Here is a 25,637-nt window from a genome sequence, read left to right on the forward strand (position 1 = left end):
AGGAGGTTACGCCCAGCGAGTATAACGTAGCAACCATTTCCTGTCAGATAGTGCTCAATATACATGCCAATGGCTGCTAATGGGAATTGAGAGACAGGAGAATTCGGCTTTTACTTTCTGACAGCTTGCGCTTCGTATCTACTTCTCACCTTTAACTACCCCGAGTTGATGGTATATACTAGTTCATTGTATTGATGGCACTGTGGCTCAACACTCACTAAATCTTTCTAAAACTGAGGAGGTTACACCCAGCGAGTATAAAGTAGCAACCCTTTTTTGTCAGATAGTGATCAATGTACATGCCAATGGCTGCTAATGGGGATTACAGCATGCGCGTTAACTTAGAGCCAAATGCTCCTGTCTATCATTCTCCATTAGCAGCCATTGGCATGCACATTGAGCACTATTTTTTATTGTTCAACAAAGCACAGAAGCAATCTCTCACCGGCACCACCTTGGAGGTCAAAATGTTATACTTTTTACATACCACAATGGCTACGAGGGACGAACGGGTGTTGCTATAAGAAGCTTCACCCCTAAAACATTCGCGAGCATGAGCGTGCGATCCCAGAGGTGGGCAGCACTTGCGCGCTCGTACTGGTGCAGCCAGGTGTAGTATCATGCGTTGGACAAGAACGCACGCAGAACAAAAGGCACGGCGCTGAAGCGCCAGCCGACAAGAAGTACGCAGCTGGAGGTACCCAAGCAGGAACTCTTCTCTTATGACACAAGCATTGCTATATATACATATGTACAACGCCCTCTGGCGGGCAAAACAACTGGTTCCGAAACCGGAACGGAAACCCCCATACCACATCTTCCCCTCCCCTTGAAATGATGATGAGGTCCTCCATGCACTCAATGAAAAATAATACAAAGCACAAACTACACAGCATAGTAAGAAAAAGTACAGCATAACAGTGTGAAGAATTACACAGCAAACACACGAAAATACAAAGTAAAGCGCACTTGAGAAAGAATCACACGAAACACAATCACACACTGTACGTAGCACAACTAATGATGGAATAAAAATGTATAGCATGCAGACCAACAATACTACATCATCCCCTCCATCGAGAGCGGATGTCCGCATAGTCACTGTCCTGTTTGTGTCTACCACGCCTACGCCGGTACTGGTGCCATTTTCACATGAGGGGACTGGACTGTCACCGCCCGCAGCAGTTCGGTGGAGCGAGAGAATAGGCCCATAAACTCTCCTTAAACTCCGCACAGTAGGGGCCGGAACAAGCAGGTAACGAAGCTCTGATGGAGCCTGGCTTGGCACCACGGATGCAGAAGCCCCACAGACAGCAGTAATGGGCACGATCGGAGTAGATGCGACCAGCGGGGGCACCACAGCAGCACGTAGAATAGGAGCTGACTCCGTAATCATGGCTGTAACACTTGGCGAATGCATGTCTGGTGGACACTAAATAAACACAGTCTCCCGAAGACAACCACAAGTCAGAAGAAGTACAGCCGGAGCAGGAGGAGCAGCATGTAGAACGGAAGAATGCACAAGCGAAGGATGGGCAGCTAATGCAGGAAGAGTAGGGTCAGCAGCGGCAGACCAGATCGAAACAGCCATCCTAGCAACAGCGCTCCGAGCAGAATGAGGTGGAACCATGGTACTCCCAACAGTCAGCAATATGGCAAGGGCAGGTGCCTCAAGAGCACGACCAGCTGGGACGCTAACAGATGCAGCACTAGCGAGCACGCTTTCACTTCGAGCATGGATCGTCGCTGCATGTGAAGTTTAAGTATGAACAGGTAGAATTTCCGAAATTTCCGCAGACCTAGGAGAGGCGATGGCACAGCAGGGTTGGTAGCATAACGTTGTAGCAGTATGGGTCGAGGAAGACGAATGCCGTGGCGTTAATTCTCGCGTCGTGTAATTGAGTCGGCCTGCAGGGCAGCTAGCTGCTGCGACGTGCGGTCGACGCACTCCTCTTCTTTGGCATGTTCCAATGCTGCCTGGACTGCGAAAGCGTCCCCCATCTGAGCGAATGACCTAAAGAAGCCGGGGTTACGCTGGCCGTGCAAACTCTGGTCCTGTACCATTGTCTCTGCTGCGGCGCCGAAATAGCAGTTGTTGGCAAATCGCCGCAGCGCTAGAATAAATTGGACCGGAGTGTCGTCCGGTTGTTGAACTCTCCGCCGAAATGGGACCCGTACGCAGAAAGCGTCTTCAGGCAGCGCGAAGTATTCGTCCAGAACGGCTAAGGCCTGCTGGTACGCGTAACATGTTGCGCCATCTCCTGATTCCATGAGCAGCGTCAAGCAGCGTCTGCTCGTCAGAAGCCTTGTAGTATGCTTGTAATCTCTGCACCTCAAGTGCGTTGATCAGCAACACCTTCTTTGTGTCTAGCGTAGCGTCCGGGGCTGCCGCGTCGACGTACACTTGCACGACGCGACGCCAAGTCTTCCAGGGAACCGGAGGCACGCCAGCACATTGTAGGAACGGAGGTGGTGCAATTGTGGGCAACATGCTGCTGCCGAGACAGACCAGATGCGGAAAAAATAAAAGTGGAGCCGCTCCACATGTGAAGGTCTGGACTCTCCAGTCTCGGCGGTCACGAACAGGGGATCCGCCGAACCTAAGTATCGGTGGGCTGTATCGAGCGTGCTGAACATGGTATCACTAGTAGCAAATAGTCGTGCGCCCACCTTGGCCGGATGCACGCGGATCCCACTATCGTCGCCAAAATATAGTATCTTGCGTCAGACGCTACGCACTGCGAACACAGGGCACGGCGCTGAAGCGCCGGCCGACAAGTACGCAGCAGCCGGTACCCAAGCAGGAACTTCTTATATATAACCCAACGGTCGCTATATATACATATATAAAACACCCTCTAGCGGACCAAACAACGGGTTCCCAAACTGAAACTGAAACCCCGATACCCCACCAAGAGTCAACGTTGATAGTACCATCCATAGAGTTTCCTAAAATTAACTAGAAGGGACTCTGTCGCCGCGATCATTCAGCTAGAATGGGAATGATGGGTAGTACACACATTTGCCTAGCGTTCTTACTTGCGGGCGGCAAATCGAACTTGCGGCTTCGTTTAATGCTGTGTTTCGGTTTGTTTTGAAAGAATGATTCAACCCTTTTGAACTTCTTGACCCGATTTGGAAAGGTAAGTCTAAAAATGGCAGATATCACGTACAGTGGGAATCGATGATATGCGAAGCAAGAATGAGAAATTGTGATATGTCACTTTAAATTGGCAGAACGTTACGAGGTGGAGGTAAATGATACCATACATGACTTCCTCGTCATGATTATCATGTTTGGATGTGTCGTTTACCTCCGTCATCTATTCACGTCAGGTGATACAAAATTTAGTATACGTGGAGCTTGCGAAACAGCCGCGAGCCCGCTATGAGCATGGTATGTTGTCATGTTCTTACATGATATGCGTGTGAGGATTATCATGTGCGCACCAGTCATATATTTCGTCATCTATTGACGTCACGTAACAATAAATAAGACATATATGGAGCAAGCAAAACGGCCGCGTGCGCATTATGAAGGGCCAATATACTCCAATGTAGCTTAACGCGCGCGCACGGTGGACACATTGACGTTACGTCAGCAAAACGCGAGCACTCTGTAGTCTGACGCTAGGTGCGGCCGGCGCGACCAGCATCCGTTCGTGGAGGCCGACCTACAATCAGCGCGAAAGGCGACAAGCTGCAATTCGCGCTGATGAGTTACCCGGACAACATTGCGTCTCCCTTTTTCGGGACGAAGGACTGCCGGACGCGCTGAAACGCACATGCGTCAAAGCAACGCAGCGCGGTGCGCGCCTGCGAGTATATGGCAGGACTGGCGCCTGGCATGGCAACGTCGGCGAGCACGCGCACCGTTTCATGTCGAAATGTATAGGTGCCTTGACTGTGGCATGTAGTCATGTTCTCACATGACACGCATCTCATGAGTATCATGTTTGCACCAGTCACACACCTTCGTTATCCATTGGCGTCACGTAATACCAAATTTAGCATATGTGAAGCTAGCGAAACGGCCGCGAGCACATTATGCCGTAGCATGCAGTCATGTTGTTACATGACACGCATCTCATGTTTATGATGTTGGTACCAGTATCATACCTTTGTCATCCATTCATGTCCCGTAATACCAAATTTGGTATAATTGAAGCTAGCGAAACAGCCACCAGCGCATTATGAGTGTGGCATGTAGCCATAGTGTTACATGGCACGCATCTCATGATTATCATGTTTGCACTAGTCACATACATTCGTCCTCCATTCATGCACTGTAATACCAATTTTTGTATATGTGACGTTAGCGAAACAGCCGCGAGCGTACCATGTGCGTGGCATGTAGTGATATTGTTACATGACACGCATGTCATAATTTTCATGTTAGGGTCTGTCACTTATGTTCTCCATGCAATCATGCCATACCATACCAGTTTTGCAAATCCAATGTGAATGATACCAGCGCAAGAGCTGCAGGACCATGAAATGTAAATCACGACAATATTTACATGCATGTCATGATTCGCATGTTATGACCAGTCAATTATGTTCATCATACAGTCATGTTATGCTAAACCAAGTTTGGTATCGACACCATAATCAAAACGGCCAGGAGAGCTAAAAGTCGTAGGTGGCTAGATAGATAGATAGATAGATAGATAGATAGATAGATAGATAGATAGATAGATAGATAGATAGATAGATAGATAGATAGATAGATAGATAGATAGATAGATAGATAGATAGATAGATAGATAGATAGATAGATAAACAGACTCTAAGGCAAAATTGTGTTAAAAGGGTGTGTGGTTTGTCCTTTTAGGGACTAATGCGGCTGCCACAATCATTAATCCCTTTAAGGACTAACTGCACCAGGTCTAAAATTTAGTCTTCTTAAGGGACTGATATTTAGTCCTCATATATACACCTCAGTGAGTAACCATTAGTGCAACATCTCACCCTAAAGGACTAACATTTAGTCCTCACATTTGCACCTTATAGAGCAACCGTTCATCCCCACATTTACACCTTACCGGGCAACCGTTAGTCCTCACAGTTGCATCTTGCCGGGCGAACGATTTATCCGCTCAAATACTCCAATCAGATGAACATTTTGTCCCCAGTTTAAACATTGTTTTTTGTTTATTTTCAGCCAGGCCTAACACTTTTTTCGCCTATTTTTCTGCGCAGTGGGCAACAAATTCCACAGAAAAGAACTCGCAAAAAAGTAGTTAGCCACCTATGTGTAACTGCTTTCACAGTGACGGCAACAACAAAAGACAAAAGTGAGACATCGAAGTCTTTTATTTTTCTACATACACATGAAGCTCCCCCTTTCTTTTAAGTGAATTCATGGTGAAGTGTACAAGTCCAGTCTCGTTGTCAAATCTTGTTCACTCCTTGGGGAGCACCTCCGACGGAAGCGATAGATGACAGGCATTGCAGACGCCAGCGCACGCAGCCTTCTGCCTGTTGTGATCTCACGGCTGCACGTGGGATCACAACAGTAAAATATATATAGTACAACAATATAGTAAAAATACTTAGGCACTCGTCACAGAAGATGAAGATGCACGCATATGACAAGTACGTGCACCCTAATATAAAAACAAGCGTTAAGATATGACACGCAAATAACTTTACCTTCACATCTTGCACAATCACTCTGAATCTGCTCTGACGAAAGAGATGGATGACGGCCATCGCAGACGCCAGCGCACAGTCTTCAGCACGGTGTGTGCCCACGGCTGCACAATAGGTATCTAAAATAGTGAGTCACACGTGACAGAGGATGAATGTGAATGCATATGAGAAACACGTGCAAGGTGAAATGAAAGCATATGTCAGATATGACATGCTAATAATTTCACCGTGATGTCACACAACGTTAAAGACTCCTTTCGATCCCCGTAGCGCAACAGCTTAGGAGCGGTGACCTAAGTCACAACTCCGCAAACCACCGCGCCGCTACCAAGTCAGCGAGTCCTAAGCGAGCGACGTCGTTCAGCTCGAGCAAGCGAACGCGAGACCAAACACGGCGCTGCACACGGAGTGTCTGCCGCCAGCGAACTTCGAACGGGAGAGCGAGCGTCTTACTATACTGTGAAACTTAGCGAAAGCGCCAGCGTGACTCGGACCTTGGAGACGGACTTCGTAAACGATCAGTTTGGATATGTGTGCAACATGTGTGAAAGACTATGGCACATGAAAGACTTGACGCCGCTAAGTAGTGTCATGCGTAAAACGTTGAGTTTAGCAGCGGCGCCTAAGTGGGGTTAAACCATGGCGCGGGTTTGTACGACGTGCAAGAACTTTCTCGTTAAGCAGAAGATTCCATTCTTTAGTGTTACCAATAGGTATCGTTACCCGGCCATGCCGCCAGGTCTACCGGTTCTGAACGATGTGCCCGAGCGTTTACTTTTGTCATGCATTCCCTTCGTTCAGATCCGTCGTTTGATGAACTGGAGAAGTGGTCAGTTTGGCATTAAGAGACCCGTGGTAAACGAGCAGGTAGACAGGACGAGATGCTAAAGCAGTTGCCTCGTGGCTTGGCAGGCGATAGTGTATAGCGTGAACATAAAGAGGAGAATGTTTGCCAAGACAACCTATCTGTCGAACATGGTTTCTCGCAATGTGCTGGGACCATGGGTTGAGGTACTGAGAGTTTCGCCGCTGTATGAGCACTACGGCATAAACATTGACGAGGGACGTTTGGAGAGCCTGTATCGGGAAGCCATCGCTCCAGACGAAGAATTTAACGTGGAGGCTTGTCCCGATATCGCCGATTTAGATGATCCGAAGAATGTGGCCACAGCTTTGACATTGGACCAGCATACTTTGGTGTACAATGAAAACGTGGTCTTAACCATGTCACCGGGAGATGGCAAGAGACCTGTGAGCATCTTGTATGATATCCATGGTGAGGAGCTGTCTTTCCCTCAAAGATACTTAGGCCAGGCTCATTGTATAACACCAGAAGCTAAGCCTACTTCGTTTTCTATTGCCTCGAGTGAGATTTGGAGGAAAGATACACGGGGGGCTTCGCCGATGCACGTACTGTACAAGGCTATGAAGGTGTTGCGTCACCGTGTTTTGTCGCAAATGACTATGATGTGTCGGAGCAGCCTGACAACTCGTGGTCTGACCTGACTGGATATCGAAGATCCTGACAAGGTTAAACAGTTCATTGAGCAGGATTTGATATTCATGGAAGGTGTCCCAAACACTGTGCAGTACTGGCACGAAAGGAAGAGCGAGCTGTTCGCCATGATTAGCCAGCTTGAGAAACCGACGGTGTTTCTGACGCTTTCTGCATCTGAGGTGCATTGGCCAAAATTGCTCGAACTGCTTGCGAAACTGCATGTTAGGCCCCAGGAGTTGGGCTTTGATGAAGACGAGATGAACCAGAAGTACGCGGCGACGTTGGTGAATAACGATCCAGCTTCGTGAGCAATTTACTTTGAACACATGGTTAGGGTGATTATGAAAGTGCTGCGAAACTTCCGGACAACCCCATTTAAACCGTATTACGTGGTGGAAAGTTTCAAGCGCAAAGAGCTTTAGCATAGGGGTAGCCCACAAGCTCATCTGCTCTTGCGACCTAATCAAGCTCTGAATAAAGAGGGGCAAAACAACTTGATGCCAAACACCATGAGGATGGCAGAGCACCTCCTGCCTGTGGATCATGATGCTCTGGAGCGGCCGAGGTGCCAGGAACACCAGCACACACACACGTGCTATAAAGGTGGTCGTAAGAAGTGCAGGTTCCATGCGCCGTTCTGGCCCATGCCGCGCACTAAAGTGCTTACTCCGCTACAGGCCCCTGCCGACGACGACAAAGCCGGTTTTAAACAGTATTGCTTCCTGAAGAACACTCATGATGCCTTGCATAGTGCTCTCGACACCACTGCCTATCAGTCCTTCGCTGAAATGCTTCAAGATCATGGCATACGTGACTTTGACGAGTATGAGGAGGTTATTCGCAGTGGACTGGCCAGGCCTACGCTCCTGCTTAAAAGGGATATGGATCAGACGAATGTCAACACCTTCAACTCTTGTATAGCTTCAGTGCTGAAGTCTAAGATGGACCTCCAAGTAATTCTTGACGTTTATGCCAGTGCATCTTACGTGGTTCAATACGTGAACAAGGCTAACCATGGCGTCCTCAGTTTGGGCAGGACCATTAAAGCTTTAATCGAACAGGACCCATCGGCCTAGTTGTCGTTTGAGAGCGCTATACGTAAGCCAGGGGTGAATATGCTGAATGCAATTGAGATGTCGGCCCAAGAGGCTGCCCGGTTCCTCCTGCGATTTCACATGTGTACCACTAGCCAAAATGTAATTTACGTTAACCCCCATTGGGCAGAGGAGCGACATCGCAGCCGCAAGACGAAGGCCGAGTTGGAGCAACAGGGAGTGCTGCCTACGAGTTGTGACATTTGGCACAAAACACCGTTTGAGCGGTATGAGCACCGTCCCGCTGAAATGGAGGGGGCGACGTTCGCCGAATTCATGGTCGAGTACAATCGCAGTAGCTTGTGGAAGCATCAGAAGCCAGCCGTGCTTAGGTGCCAAAACTACAGCATTTTATCCGTTATCGCCAGCGCAATGAAAAAAGAAAAGAACAAAAATTGAGCATCGTTGATTGGTTACAACAGCTTTGCGACCACACTCACGCGACTGAAAAATCGGTCAGGAAGTGACTAGCCAAAGCAGTCGCTTTGCGACCGTTTGCGACCGTTCGCGAATGTTTGCGACCAGTCGCAAATGGTCGCGCGACGGCTGCTAGTCGCCGGTGTGCACCAGCCTTTAACCATGTCATCGTGTCATTCTGCAACATGGCGGGATGCATGAGCTGTTCAGCGACCGCGGACGCGTGTTTTGGTCGAGCACAGTCAAATCGCTTTAAAAGGCACGTGAAGTCATTCAACAAGTTCATTTAACGGAAGCCGTTTATTTAACCGCCTCACCTATGTAAGTAGTGTCCTTCTAATAATAAACGCCTTTTTGCGTCTTTTTGTTCCGTATTGCTGAGACTCGATCACGCGTAAGTTTTTCATAAATATCCATGGTTCAAGTGTAAAAGTATTCATATGAAACAAGAAAACTAAGCGTTGGCGCAAACGTTGAGCTCGAGTGACCTTTGAAGCCTTCTATCTAAACTACGAGAACTAATGCGACCGCCAAAGGACGTTTACCATCATTCATAAAGTAAAAATTCTTACGTTAACAGTAAAAAAAAGAATACGAGACATTTGAGAGATCGGAATTGGGAAGAAAGTATTGTTGACGCAACAAAATGCCGTCGCCGACAACCTTAATGGTTTTGTTATTGTTTAGGGGCGAAGCTCTTAAAGCGGCACCCGTTCGTCCCTCGTAGTAGTGCGTAACTTGTCTTACGCTTTGACCTGCGAAATTATGCCGGTCAGCGATTGCTCCTGTGCGTTGTTGAACAATAAAAAATTCGCAGAGTGCGCATTCACTAAAAGCCGTATTCTGCTGTCTTTCATTCTCCATTAGCAGCCATTGGCATGTACATTAAGCACGATCTGGCAAGAAAGGGTTGCTAACTTACACTCGCTGGACGTAACTTCCTTTGTTTTAAAAAGGTGCAGCGAGCGTTGGGCTGCAGTGCCATGAATACAGTGAACTAGTATATACCATGAACACGAGGTAGTTAAAGGTGAGGTAGTTAAAGGTGGAAAGTAGATAGAAAGCGCAAGCTGTAAGAAAGTGTGTGTGTGCCACCTCTAGCTTAGTCCTAGGAATGTCTCCTGGATGGCGGTGCTTCTATAGGTGGAATATATGATGCAAAAATGCGATATGGTGGTACTTGGAGTGTTGACTAGATTGACGAGTGGGCACACAAACAGATGCATGGAAAGACGAACGGATGGCTGCATAGACGGATGGACGCATGAACGGACGCAAGAGTGGATGCATGGACGAACGCAGGGACGCACGCATGAATGAATGTGCGGACGCACGAACAGCCGCACGCACGGACGGTCACACAGACGGATGCCTATATGATGAAAATATGCGAGATGGTGGTGCTTGGAGTGTTGGCTAGGTGGACGAATGGGCACACAGACAGATGCATGGACGAACGCACGGATGGCTGCACTCATTTTAATCATTTTATTGAGGCTGTTATGACTACATTTCAAGTAATGCACAACACTGATTGGACCCATAGCCATAGGCTAGTAGGGGGTCTCACGGGAGAAAGTATACAAGCAGAATGCAATTTGCATAAAAAATAAGAACATAAAAAAACGTTGATCTTTAAGAAAACGAACAAAAATACAAGAAGATATCCTTTGGATTTAAGGTGACGTAAATTCTTGAGAGAACGTACAGAAATGTATATATAACACGTTGTTGCACTTTATTCATAAATTAGGAAATAATCAAGTACAGACAAAACATCAAACTATGTGTAAGGCTTAGTATATTGTCAATAATAATGTTCTACATGTTGCAAATATTCTTTGAGTGCGCTCGAGAAAGCCCTAGAATCTTTACTCTCAAGTGGTATGTTATTCCACACTTCAGCTCCTACGAGCTGTAGTAAGCGTTCACCATACACGTTTTTAGTAGGTGGAAGATTAAAATTCCGCAATGCCATGCATGTAGTGACGCGGGACGAGGAAGAAAAGATAGATACACCGAAAGGTACACTGTGGCAATAACATTACTGATGGTGCCTGCGGTTTTATGCTGCCGTAAGTAATCAAAAGGTAGAATTTCCAACTTGTGAAACAAAGACGCACTGGGTTCATTATATGTCGCATAATCTATTATTCTAAGTGCACGCTTCTGTAATATTCAGATAGGATCAAGGTAAGTTTTAAAGGTCCATCCCCTTAAGTCTAAGCAGTATGATAGATGACTATGAACAAACGAAAAATAAAGGACTCTTAGAATATTTCTGCTAAAATAATTTTTAGCAGCCAGTAGCATACTGCAGCCAGATGCTAGCTTAGTACAAACAGAATTAACTTGTTTTTTTCTAGTGTAATTGGCTGTCGAACACTACACCGAGATATTTGAATTCTTTTACATGTTCAAGTTGGCAGTTGTTCATTGTAAGTCGAAATGACTCACTGTTTACATTTCGGTAACGGGAGTGAAAAATGGTGTATTTAATTTTCTTTGCATTGATTGTTAATTTGTTCACTGTAAACCACTTACAAATATTTTTAGTTCATTATTAGCTCTACATTATAGATTGGTTATGTTATTTGGCGATAACTATTAAAGCTGTGTCATCAGCGTACATTAGCAACTAGGCCAATTTGAGTATGCATGGCAAATCATTTATGTATATTGAGAATAAAAGTGGCCCCAGGACCGACCCCTGTGGTACCCCTGTCTTTATGTTTAATAATGACGACGTGAGATCTTGCATGTTTACCATTTGATGACGTCCATCAATGTAGTTAGAAAAGAGGCTAAAAACTTTGCCGCGAAATGCATAGTGCTTTCATTTTATAAGCAGAATATTATGGTCGACGATATCGAATGCTTTTTTTAAATCAACGAAGACAACTAACACAAGAACGTTGTTGTGCAGTGTTGTGTTAATCTTCTGTGATAACGATAACACAGCTGTTGATGTGGAATGGTGTGATCTAAATCCATGCTGCTCCGGGCAAAAAGAATTATATTTTTCTAAAAATAGGTGCATTTGTTTTTCAAGAATCTTTTCGAATATGGTGTTTATATTGCTTAACACAGATATGGACCGATAACTTGAAGGATCAGAGCGATCGCCCTATTTATATACCGACACAACTTTGGCGATTTTTAAACAAGATGGGTACGTCGACGTACGCAAGCAATCATTAAATGCGTGGCACAAGATGGAACTCAATATATCAATGTGATCTTTCACTAAGCGAGCAGTAATACCATCTATTCCACTGGCTGTGTTAAAGCGTATATTGGCAACAGTGTCATGAATTTCATCCTCACTGATGTAGTGAAGAGCAAACTTATTTTATAGGGAGGTTGAAAAACATTTCATTTCTCTACGAAGGATATTCGCGGCTAAGGTAGAGCCGATTTTATAAAAGAATAGATAAAATTTTTCAAGTATACGCGCATCGACTACGTCATGTGATACACGCTGTGTTGCTTCTTTACCGACAACTTATTTTACAATTTGCGATGTTTTCTTTGAATCAACTTGTGCTTGGAAAATCAGTCGATAATAATAGACCTTTTTTTTGTCGCCTCATAAAATTCACAGCTTGGTTTCTTAACAGTTTATAATAACCTAAATAATATTTATTTTCTTTGTGCTGTTTCCACTTTTGGTACCAGAAGTCTCTCTTCTTCAGCAATGCAAGGATCTCTGTTGTCATCCAAGGAGTTAGCGGGGTGTTATATGTGCGTGCCGACACGTTTGAACGACTTCATTCAATGGCAAGGCGAAGGGCTTTTGTTATGTTCTCTAATTCAACGTTGGCGTCATCGTCATACAATGTTTCAAATTCGATGGAGAGAATGCGATTCCGTAATAAGTTGTATTTGATTTTGCTTGTATTGCTGGAAAATAGTGCATTCTTGTTTGGAGTTTTTCTTGTGGAAACAAAGGTAGAAAGGTGATCTGCTATCGGTGCATTACAAACACCAGCATTCACTTTCGATGATACGTTAGTTAAGATGTGATCAATTGTTGTTGCCGACGTACTGGTTACTCTCGTAGGGGTATGTATAGATTACGAAAATAAATGAACGAAACAATTGTGTGTAATGAGTGTAACTAGTGTTTGCGGTGTCTGTGTTCATATCCCCAACAATGACGGCTCGGTTCTGGTACTTAGTTGAAAAACAGAAAAGAATTTCTTCCATCCTATCGAGGAAATGCACTGCATTGGAATTTGGTGGACGGTAAACCACGACAATTATACCAAAACAGTGGAGTCTGATAAAAAGTGCTTCTAAATCAGGAAAGTTGTGGTTCAGGAAGGTTGTAACTGTATATGCGCAGCCTTTTTTTACAAAAAGCACCACTCCACCATCACGTGAACATCAGTCTCGCTGATGTGATATGGTTTCGTATCCGGGAATGTGGACATTCTCTCCTTTTTTAATCATGTTTCTGTAGTTGCTAGCACATCGAAGTGGTTTGTATGGTTTATTTGTAAAACAAGAAGCAAATTTAGCTTTTTCTTATACAGCAGATATTGCAGTGGAATATGTGAGTGCATGTCTTTTCTATGAGCTGATCTCCTTGGGCTATCGTGACAACCATTACTGTGAAAATTCTTGTGGCAGGTGATCAAGAAGAGCAGCTACACTAGTTTTGCGAGATCATCCTCGCATATAACGTGAACTACCTTCCAGTTCTCAGGCTTTATAGCAAGGATTTTTCCTTTGGAAACCCAGACGAATCTCCAGTTCCTATCTTTCTTTCTCTGTATTGCCTTACCTAATAGAACCATATTTTCAAGACACAGATGTTCGTTCACGAACACAGGTTGTTTTGTACTGCACGAACGGATGGACGCATGGAAGAACGCAGGAATGGACGCATGGATGAACGTGCGGACGCACGAACAAATGCACGCACGGACGGGCGGATGGACGCACGCACGGTCGCACAGACGGACGCATCGATGGACGGAAGCAAGAACGATTGGACGGACGGATACCTCGCCCCACTCTCCATCATTCACCCCGTGGATATGCTACCATTTTTTCAGTCCATTTTCACACGAAAAACCATGCATGCTCATAGGGTCATACGAGTACGGTTGCGTTATGCTGGAAATAGAAATAACTGAGGATGTTGTTCTTTGCCTTTTCCGCAACCTATATGTGAAGAAATCATTTGGTTCTGACGAAATATGGAACACTTTTTGAGTATAGATGTTCTTAGGGTGACAAAATATTTACATTACATTCGTACAACTTTCCTTTATGCTGCAGTTATTCCTGGTGATTGGCTCTACGCACCAATAATCCCGGTCAACAAATCGTACTCCACTTTTAGAATTAACTACAGGCCCGCTTCCATAACAAGTTCTTACTGTATATTATTTGAGCAAAGCATATTTAGGGCCATCATTGCTTACTTAAAAAATAACAAATAATGTCCAAAAGCATGGACTTAGATGTGGGTCTTTTATCGATGCCCAGCTGAGCGCAATAATTGACGAAATACTTAGCACGCTCCATAGTAAGGTCAGACCACTGTCACTTTTTTTCCAAAAGTGTTTTATGTCGTTTCCAACAGATCCGCCTTAAGAAACAGAAGACAGCATGTTACCATAAATGTCTGTGTCTCAAAAACGTTGGCATTGTACTCGGGCGTTGCACAGAGGTCAGTCCTCTGGTCTCTTCTTTTATTTTATAATCACGATATTTATATTTCCGTTTAGCCACCATTCCAGAGCAAGATATTTGCGTATTGCTTGTGTGGTATACACAGCTACAAGTAATCCAGCAGACCAAACTAAACTTAATGGTGAATCACGTTTAAATAACGAATGATGCGGTAGGTAGAGATGAAAAGTAAATCCTTTAAAAACACATTCCATTAGGTTCATCAACAAAACAATGCCCTTTTACTCTACCTATTTTATGGGAAATGCTACGATCACAATATGTGATCGTGGTAAATATCTAGGAGCCCTAATCACTAGTAACTGCTACTGAAGAATGCATTTCGAATACGTGTGCAGGGTCCTTTAAAGAAATAGTCCTTTTTGTAGAGAAAACTACGTAATAATCCCCTCATGCTAAAACTGAGAGCATAGAAAGCTCTAGCGCGAACAAACTTAGAGTATGCTGAGATTACTTGGAGCTCTAGCAACAATAAATGGTTAAAAAAATTGAATATGCCCTTAATTTAGCTTTCTGTTTTATTTCTTCTACTGACTCGTGAAAATTTGGCTATAAGGCAAACTTACAAAACGTCAGCAGCGCAGGATAGCATCGAGTTTAAATTTAATCTACCGACTTTACCGTGGGGACTTCAAATTATCACGGGCGCGTTATCGTGAGAAACGTTCAAAACTCTCAGTCACGATGAGTCGCAAGAAAACTTTTCAGCAGCCACTTAGCCACAATGGTGTCCACAACGTTGCTCACTTTCATCGAGCTATTTTTCACTGGAATGTCTTACCTTCAGAAGCGAATATTGCTGTCTTGATGGCTTTTTCTACGAAACAAATCGAAAGTATAAGTCTTTTTATACAAATCATGTATATCGAAAAGACCTTGATTTGTGTGTCATTTAAGTGACTTGTGGTGTTGGAAATATGTTTTAGCGCAATTCTGCGTGTACACCATATCTATATGTGCTTCACATGGAAACTACTTCCTAGTTGTAGACTCATTTGTGTATATTTGTTTACTTATGCCAAGCTAATGAAGTAACGGAACGTAGCCGGCAGAAGTGGCAGAACGAAATAACGTTTATTGCTCGGTGTTACAGGTTTTATAACTACACAAAAAAGGTCACATGGTTCGTTATGATAAGCAAGAGTACGGCACATACAACCAGTACTGCTCTTGTAATACACCAGTGCGCGTGTTGCATAACACTGCATCTCTCCCCCCTAAGCTAGAGTACGCGAGAAGTTTCCGCTGGCAAGTCGAACATCGTGGCGGTTGTTGGTCTTCGGCTTGAGAGTTGACTTCTCATACGCCCGTATCTTGACGAGCGTCTGCCTGCTTGGGAGAACACTGAGCGTCGTGGACTTGACTCTACTTGTTGGGTGATGACCCCGAGTCCACGCGTGGCCGGAGTTGATCTACGTAGCGCCACTGTGGTTCCTCCGGTGTTTCTAGTGTAACCATGCGTGCTCCCGACGTGGACCCTACTGTCGCCGGCATTCATCTCTGACCAGACTGATCCTGGCGCGACCATACGCGCCTTCCTGGATGGAACCACGTTTGGGCTTTTGCTTGTACAGGTTCGCCGGAACCATCATTTCCGGCCACCATTTGTCTGCGAGTGGGGCCGTCAGCCTGGTTAGGGAACGAAAGCTCAACAGCAGTTTTGCTGGCGATTTTCTTCCTTCCAAAGGGGTCATTCTGTAACGTAGTAAGAAGTTCATTAGTCGTTCTTGCAACGTACCTGTCGGATTCTTTCCAAGCCCTACCTTTATGGTCCACACGGCCCACTCCGCCAACCCATTTGACGGCGGCAAGTATGAGGCTGTTCTCACGTGTTTCACGTAGCTTTCCAGCAAGAAACTTGACATGGTTGCACTTGAAAACTGTGGTCTGTGATCTGATACTAAGCAGCATGGGAGGCAAAAACGTGCGAAAATACATTTGAGTACGTGAATGGTGGCCTCCGCCGTGGTGGTCTTCAAAGGTATGGCCTCAATACATTTACTCTCGGCATACACAAACACAAAAACTTGGTAGCCATCGATGAGGCCTGCAAAATTCATGTGCAACCTGTACCATGGCCTGTTGCTCGCCGGCCAAGAAGACGGAAGCTCTGCGGCAGGCATGGGCTAGGACTGTATACACTGTGGGATACTTTGAACCAACAGTTTGATGTCCCTGTCTAATCCGCGATACCAAAAAAAAGTGCACGCGCAGCGGCTTCATCGCGCTGATACCGGGGTGACTGTCCCTTAGCATGCACCGTCGTGCCGCATCTGGCAACACTACTCGGTGGCCTCAGTAAATCAGATCATGACTGGCCGCGATCTCGTCACGGCGAGAAAAGTACGGCGTAAGGAGTTGCTGTGCTGAAGATAAGCGCCGTGGCCAGCCGTGCATTATCGATACCCTGATCTAATGAAGCGTATTGTCCGCACGGCTCAGATCCGCTAACTGCTCAGCGGAAAGTACCATGGAATTTAGGCCCCGTGTGTAGAGCACGTATTCCATGGGTTCCTGCCCTCCTTGATCCTCCCAGCACGGCGATGCTAGACGGCTGAGAGCATCTGCGTTAGCATTTAGCTGCCCTGGCCTGTTCTCGAGGTTATATTGGTAAGCCGAAAGTAGCAATGCCCACCGTTGAATTCTCGCAGCTGCCATATGCTGAATTGGCTTCTCCGGGTGAAACAGTCCCGTCAGTGGCTTGTGATCTGCCACCAGATCAACATGCTTCGCCAACAAGTAATATTGAAACTTGATAACGCTGAACACCAACCAAGGCCAACGCTTCTTTCTCTAATTGCGAATAATTTCGCTCAGCAGCTGTCATGGTTCTCAAACGGAAAGATGTGGGATAATATCGGTTCCCAATACGGTGTGAGCATCGACCCCAACCGGTGAAGCAACAAATTTAAGCCGCTATGGCTTTTCGGCATTGTAGTGTACGAGAAGTTGCGCTTGCATTATAGCGCGCTTCGCTGTCTTGAAGGCTTCCTCGTGTTCGGCTCTCCATTGCCATCGCACTGCTTTAGCCAGCAGCCGATAGAGTGGATTGCGTAATATTTAAACAGTCCAAAAATAATTTCAGCTGACTCACCATCTCTGGTCTTGGTGCTGCGGTGATGGCTTCCATATCTACAGGCGGATAGAGAACCGTTGCGTCAATCTTGTGGCCTAAGAGCGATACTTGCTTCTCGAAAAACCTGCATTTGTCGAGATTCAACTTGAGTTCATTGTCTCGTAGCCGCGCAAGTACTCGTCGTTCTGCTTTTCGGCTATGATGATGTCATCCAAGCAAACCTTGACGCGAGGCAAGCCTTGCAGAATGAACTCGAGGCAGCGCTAGAACAAACCCGGCGCAGATGAGATGACCAAAGCGACGCGGTTATACGCGAGCAGCCCCTTGTGTGCTTTCAACACAACCATTTTTCGTGCCCTTTCGTCCAGTGGAAGTTGATTATAGGCGTGCCGTAAATCCAAAGTGGCGAACACCTCGCCCCCGTACAGAGATGAGAATATTCCTCAATTTCGGGCAACGGATATTGTTCCAAATGTGTTGCCTGATTCACTGTCAATTTGAAATCCCCGCACAAGCTTATATCCCCGTTATGTTTCACTAAGGGCACGACAAGCGTTGCCCACTCCGATACTCTCACTGCGGAAAGCACTCCTTCCTGTACTTGGCAGTCGATTTCTGGCGACACCTTATCTCGAAGCGCGAATGGCACTGGTCGAGCCTTGCAAAAGCATGGTACGGCAGCCTCTTTTTTGTGAGCTTCGCAGGCGGCCCCTTGCAACAACCCAACCTCTCCTCTATCTCAAATTTTCCGAAAATTCAGCCACAAGTTTCGCTGTGGCTGCGTCGCATCGAACCATATTTACGTTGTCCGGCGCACATTCTTTCAGTAGCGCTATGCCGGCATTCCAGAAGGCTTGGATGGTGTTGCGGCCGCACAGCAAAGACCCATCGCAATCCACTACAACTAGTGAGCTCTCCACTTCCGTGTTACCGCGTTTGACCTTCATGGCCACTCGGCCAAGGACCGGCAGCGACCCCAGTAAGCACTTCAGGCGCAGTGAAGCCTTCTCCAGTGTCGGCCACAGTTCCCGATGGTTCTCGAATACCATTTTTGGAATTACGCTGATAGTGAACCCTGTATCTACCAGCATGCGCAAATGTCCGGCCCTCCCAAGTGAAATCCCTTTCGAATGGTCGAATGAGTTCGTTGCTACTGTAGATGTGAGCCGCCAAAGCGTAGAGCATTTCTTCTTCACTGCCATCTAGCTCCTGCACAGCATACGTTCCAGAGGGGTAACCGCGACTGCTGAAGCACCTTCTCGCCAGCTGTCCGTTCCCGCCATATTGGTGACACGTCGCTTTCTTGTGCCGGCACATTTCTGAAGCATGGTTAGAGCCACATGTCCAGCATTGAATAGACTTGGTCGTGGGTGCATAGCCTTGTCCTGATTTCTGCGAATTCATCCTGTGCTTCTGTACAAAAATGATGACACCGTTGCCGTTGAAACGCCTCTCTTGCGTAGCCCGCACATTTGTTTCCGCCGTTTCTGCAGCTAGAGCAAAAGCTTCTGCGTCTGCCTAATTCAACATCCTTTGCGACAGCATGTGTCGTCAAGCTTGTTCGTTATGGATTCCGCAGACAATCCGATCCCGCAACATGTGGTCCCAGAACTTCTCAAAATTGCAATCATTTGCGAGACGTCTCAGGTGATGATGTAGTCCCGTACCTTTTCGCCTTCTGCTTGATTCCGCATGAAAAAAGCGTAGCTCGCTGTAATCTCATTAGCTTGGGGATCGAAGTGGTTGTCCCGTACTCGACTTTCGATCACAGCCGTGACCTTCACGCACGTTCATTGCTTGATACCGCACTTTTTTTCACGTGCGTGGACATCTAATGCTTCCTCATAACAATCAGCAAGGGGAAGTGGCAGTATCGTATCACGTCCTATTTTGGTGCTCTACACGAACATTCGTAGTATATTGGGAAAGCGCGACGCTTTTGACGCTATTATCGGTTCTTGTGAAGCCGACGTGATTGCCGTGACCGAGACTCGGTTGAATTCTCATGTTTGCGATAACGAAATTTTTACTATTTACAAATCGTTGAACATTTACCACCGTGATAGGGATGAAAGACAAGGTGGTGGTACTTTGCTTGCCATTTCAAAGCATTTTAAGTCCTTTCTTATAAATGTGACGTCTACATTGGAAGTGATGGGATGCGGGGTGATTTAAACAATAAAACGCTTGTTCTTGGCGTCTGTTACCGACCTCCAGATACAGACATCACCTTTGTTCAGAAGTTTCACGATAACAATAATGAAATTACAATGCGTTACCTATCTTTTTTGATAACTATTCTCGGCGACTTCAACTATTTTAGCATAATGTGGGCGTCATCGTTACCAGAAGTCGTACCATTTTTTCCAAATGGCTAATGCTTTCTTGATACTTGCAACCTGTTTAATTTTACGCAGATGGTCAATAACCCAACTCGCGTCACCAGTTCTTCATCGCACATTCTTGACTTGATTCGTAAAAAAATGCCCGAGAACATCAATGCACTAAACTCACTTCCTGGTCTCAGCGATCACTGTCTGATACATTTTTACATACGCAGCAGCATGCCAACTGCTACTAACAAACGCAAGGTTATATATAGCTACAATGCTGCAAACTTTGAGGCAATTAACCACGAACTCACTTTATTTTACGACGCTTTTCTACATGACTTTGATAATAGAACCGTGCAGGAAAACTGAGATCTGTTTGTTAACAAAATCTACAAACTCACTCGCACCTTTGTTCTCTTAAAGTCTATACCTGTGAGCTCTTGCTCACTCTGGTACAATACATACCTAAAGGGACTTTCTAACAGAAACAGACGCTTGTTTCGTGCTGCGAAACTCCAGAGTACGGAGAAACGCTGGCGCACCTATGAGAGTGCTGCGCGAGTTTACTCGTCAGCAGTTTCGGATGCTAAGACTTTCTATCAAACACTCTGCCATCAATGCTTGTTAGCAACCATAGAAAGTTTTGGAAAACTATTACAAACACCAACAACAGTGAAATTGTACTTGTGGACTCGGACGGCCTTCCCGTGTCTTAGGAGATGTGTGCAGCACGTCTTAACGAAAATTTTATCCGAAACTTTTCAGTATCGCCCACTTCTGCTACCGTCTCTTTACCAGTGCGCAACTATCTATCAAAATCTGTTATAGTGACTGAGGCTCATGTAATTGTAAAAGTAATTGAATCCCTCATAGTGTCCTCTGCTTGTGGTGTTTACAATATAAACGCAAGAATCCTTAAAGAAACTAAACATGCCTCATCTATGTTTTTGTGCAAAATATTCCGACAGTCTTTGAATGAAGGTGCGGTGCCACGTGTTTGGAAAGAGGCAAAGGTGATTCCGCTACACAAGTCAGGAAACAAGCATTCTGTCACTAATCACCGAGCTATTTTGCTTACTTCTATACCATCCAAACTTTTGGAGCACATAGTCTTCTCTAACTTGGTCACCTTTCTAGAATCAAATTCGTTCTTTAGCACGTCACAGCATAGATTTAGGAAGTCATTCTCATGCGAAACGCAGTAGCTTTCTTTTATCCATTGGTTACATATCATTCTAGATTGGAGTTCACTGGTCGACTGCATTATTTTAGATTTTTCGAAGGCTTTTGACAAGATTAATCATCACCTACTACTATATAAGCTTAGGACCCATAATATTTATGGCGGCATTCTTGCTTGGATCGAGTTTTTCTTAATTAATCGCTCATAATTCGTTGTTGCTAACAACTACAGCTCACCCTCTTCTCCCGTTACTTCTGGTGTGCCCCAGTGTTATGTGTTGCACTCTTTACTATTTCTTAGTTGTATTAACGATTTACCCGATGTTGTAACTTCTTCAATTCACCTTTTCGCAGATGACTGCGTAGTTTACCGAGAAATTTTATCTAACTCAGACGATAGTTCTTTGGAAGGTGACATTAATAATATTGCCAGCTGGTGTAGAACTTGGCACGTGGACCTCAACACTAACAAATTTAAAATTTTACGTATCTCATGAACTACCGGACCCCCTGCTCACTACATCCTAAATGACACTGATCTAGAGTCTGTAACTTCGTATAAATACTTGGGGATTCATATAAGATCTGACTTGACCTGGAAGCATCATATTGTGTTATTAACAATATCAACCGTATGCTAGGGTACCTACGACGCAACTTCAGCCGTACCCCTCAAGCCGTGAAACTAACAATGTATAAAGCACTATAGTTCGTCCAAAACTCGAATATGCATGCTCAGTTTGGGACCATTTTCAACAAAACTTAACTCACTCGCTTGAAATGATACAGAATAACGCAGTACGCTTCATTCTATTTAACTACTATCGCACTAGCAGTTTTAGCTCAATGAAACACATCCTTTCGCTACAGTCACTTTAATCACCTCGCAAAGCATCTCGTCTCATACTTTTTCACAAGATATTCAATCATCCACTATTAAAAGCTCAGTTCATTACCACTCCATCCTATTACTCAGCCCGTTTAGATCATCAACATAAGGTACACGTCATTACCTGCCGCACTAACACTTTCCATCATTCCTTCGTCACACGCACATCCAACGACTGGAACCACCTTTCCTCGGACATGGTTTCCATTTCAAATCATGACTTGTTTTCTTCTACAATACAGAGGTGCTTACGTGATGACGCGTGAAGTGTATATTGCACATATATACAATTGTACTCTGTTCCCCTATGTTTCTGATGATACTTACACATACATTTATTGTATTGCCTAACATCGAATTTTCATGTCTTGTAATCTTTATTACTTTGATGTTATTATGTTTGCTCTTGTTCAAAGTTTATTATTTTTTGTACCCCACTCCCCTCTGTAAAGCTATGTGCGATTGAGGGTAAAATAAATGAAATGAAATGAAAAAAAAACTGCACGACGGCGTCACAGCTCAGGCTGCTCACCGATTCTGACTGGCACTGCCCCTGAAGCACGCAAACAACGCTGTCACTTAGCGCCGATACCAGAAACGCACACCGTTTTCCTGGATCTGTGATCCCATGGCCCTTAAAAAGGCCTCCAAACGGACAAGGTAAGTGCTCCAGCTACTAGTCGTGTCATCGTACTCGGGTGACCTTGCTGTCATTGTGGAATTATCCCATCTTCGTCGCCACTGAAGTAACAGAACGTAGCCGGCAGAAGGGGCAAAATTAAAGAACGTTTATTGCTCTGTGTTACGGGCTTTATAACTACACAGAAAAGGTCACATGGCTCGTCATGATAAGCAAAAGTACGGCACATGAAACCAGTACTGCTCTTATTATACATCAGTGCGCGTGCTTGATAGCCCTGCAGCTATTCCGTGTAATAAATGTATGGTCTGTTTCCATTGTTGCATGTGACTGCTGCATGAGCCCGAGGATGGTTTTCAGTATCTGGAAATAAATAAAAAAACTTGCTTTTTCAGTGAAAATTACCTTTAGCGGCGGCATTTCTACTGACATCACTCGGTTGTAATGGACTCATAAAAGTCATAAAAATAAAAGCTTGTCGCGTTGCTCTTCTCGAGTACTGTCATATATGTTCACACTGCGCTAACGTGTGGAAGAGTTCAATGCAATATAAGGTGATAAAACATCCACAATGATAATGTAATAATATTATATTATTAGTAGTAGTAATAAAACCATGATCCAAAACCGCGATATTATCAAAAGAAACGTTGTAGTGGAGGACTTAAAATTTTGACCTGCTGGTGTTCTTTACATGTGCCTAAATCGAATTGCAAGGCCCTCCAGCACTTTTGCCTCCATAAAAACGCGGTCACCGTGGCAGGGGTAATGAAGCGTCTAATGTTTTTTTTTTTTTCGCGAACGGAAAACTTGAATGCCACCCTATCATCTAATACAGCGTAGTTTTATCCTTCAACAATTGCTCTTGTGTTATAAGCTGTAATAAGTTGTAATTTACTCTCACTGAGGGCAAACACATCAGCGCTGCACAAAGGTATTTCCACTGTCTTGCACGCGAATGCCTTGTGTGCAACGCTTTCGTTTTCAATTCATAGTGACATCACCGTTAGGGAGGTTTTTCTATTCATTATATTTAGATCATTGTATATATGCGACAATTTTTCAAGGCAATACCGCTCGATTTCTCCACGTGTTGTCGTTTTCGGACACAAAACAACCAGCAATTTCGGACTAACTTCACGCCTGTTTGACGTATATAAAAAGCTGCACTATTGAACTTGAAACAACGAAAAAAATAGGCGCACGGTATTTCAAACAGCTGCAGAGCTCCTGTGGCTACTAGTTGGAGCATTTGCATCTTCTTAAAACAGGAGCGCTCTTCTCTACAACCTCAAAAGAGCGGTAGCCAGTCATGAGGAGCGCCACATTTCTGCTCCTGCTTGTCATATTGGCACCGATTCTTGAAGTAACAAGTTTCGGCTTTGGTGTTCTATTGGGTGAGTTTATTTCGTATCTCCTGCTTTTTATTTCTCTGCACTTAAAGCTAGAGCGTTGATAGCATCGTTTTCAGAATCTCTAGTTCACACAGCAACCACCCAATCGGTGTCTATTTTTCACATAAAGATCTGCTACTACGCACGCATGGGTATCAAGTAAGAGAAAATCGCTTGCCGCATTCCGTGCCGAATGGCTGTGCCACCGCAATAGCCGACGCCAGTCGTCTCCCATCCAGCGATCTCCTGACACTGTGAAGCTCTCGGCGGGGAGTGCCCCAACATCGGTCTCTTTCAAACATGTCCCAATCTTGATCTTTCCTAATATTTACTTCTCACTCTCCCCTTTTACTCCCACCTTATCCCATTCCTTCGTGAGCTACTGCTGAGGTGTCGCACTGAGCTGCTGAAATTGTGGGGACCACCTTTATCATCTTTTCTCCTGTTCTGAAATCCCCCCTCCTGCAAGCAGGCACACACATCGGCAACGCACCTCGTGTTTAAAATTAGTGTTGTTGCGGCGTTGTGCGTGTGCGTCTGTGTCTGCGTGTACGCGTCGCTCTATCTAGTATTAGGGACGATTGTTTTTTTTATTGCGTAACGCAGAAATGTGTGTCTTTCTGTTGGTCTGCCCCTCTGTCACACAATTCCGCCAGCCAGTGAAACTTTAGGCCTTTCTCCAACGTCCAGCGATCTCGATGTGATGGCAGCACTGAGACTTGTCAACACTGTCCATCAAATAGCAAATACAAGGCATATCCCAGGCGCAACATCAACGCGTGAGGATTAGGTCCTGTGTTCGTTTAGTAGAAAATGCATGCATATGTACTTCCAAAGGCTCTAGTGTTTCTACGCTGCACTGACAGACAGATGCAATGCTTCAAAAAGCAGGTGTCGCCTACGTTTCGCTAAGCCGACACAGTGCCGCCACCCACCAGTGGCTCTGCGTTCTACGTAAGCTTTCGTTTTCCGACTATGCTGCCCATGACATCTGTATCCCACACAGTACCTCGGGGCAGAAGCAACCGTACGCAGATGACATTTGCAGTGAAGCACGCCGATACGTGGTCAATTTTTAGGGAAGAATCTCCTTATTCCATGCGTCGTGCATTCGCGATGTTTGTAGTAGTAGCAGTAGTATTAGTTGTAATAGTTGTAGTAGTCATAGTAGTAGTAGTAGTAGTAGTAGTAGTAGTAGTAGTAGTAGTAGTAAAATGTACCCACCTCCCGTTTAGACCTTGCAATACTTGCTAGATGGTGGTACTTGGGAAGTTCACTAGATGGGCGGATGGACGCATGGACGAACAGACAGACAAGCAGACGCACGGATAGACGGATGCGGGGACGAATGGACGCACGGATGGATGGATGCACAGCCGCACGCACGGACGGACGGACGCACAAATGGGTGCACGGACGGATGTATGGACAGACGCACACAACGACGCACACACGGACGCACGGGCGTAAGCAAGAACGAATGGGCGGACTGAAGTGTGGACAGACTGACGGATGCTTAGTCCCACTCATCATGATTCACTCAGTGGATATGCTGTGATTTTTTTATTATTGAGTGAGTTTTCCCTAGGGAATCAACACATATCACACCAAATTGCGGAGCTGCGTTATGACGTCTAAGAGGTACCTATGATTTGGGCCGTATATCCATCACTGCAAATCAGGCGACCTCGTGTGCTGAAGTGCCACATGCCTCAGGTGGCGTCGATGAGCCGCTTGTAGCCCAGAAAGGCTG

At 45.3% G+C, this 25,637-nt stretch overlaps 1 protein-coding gene across 2 annotated transcripts in view; it reads left to right on the plus strand.

Moving 5' to 3' along the window:
- The first annotated feature begins 23,682 nt into the window (after positions 1 to 23,682).
- LOC119170678 (uncharacterized) overlaps positions 23,683 to 25,637 on the plus strand; it is a 135,936-nt gene continuing 133,981 nt past the window's right edge. Inside the window, exon 1 of one of the 2 annotated variants that reach the window (XM_075886908.1) lies at positions 23,683 to 23,887. In XM_075886908.1, the coding sequence (XP_075743023.1) occupies positions 23,803 to 23,887 (85 nt within the window). In that variant the 5' untranslated portion in view covers positions 23,683 to 23,802. The remainder of the gene's footprint in view (positions 23,888 to 25,637) is intronic. The other variant, XM_075886907.1, reaches the window with a different exon arrangement.

The sequence above is a fragment of the Rhipicephalus microplus genome, chromosome 2 (genome assembly GCF_043290135.1).
Source record: "Rhipicephalus microplus isolate Deutch F79 chromosome 2, USDA_Rmic, whole genome shotgun sequence".
NCBI lineage: Eukaryota > Metazoa > Arthropoda > Arachnida > Ixodida > Ixodidae > Rhipicephalus > Rhipicephalus microplus.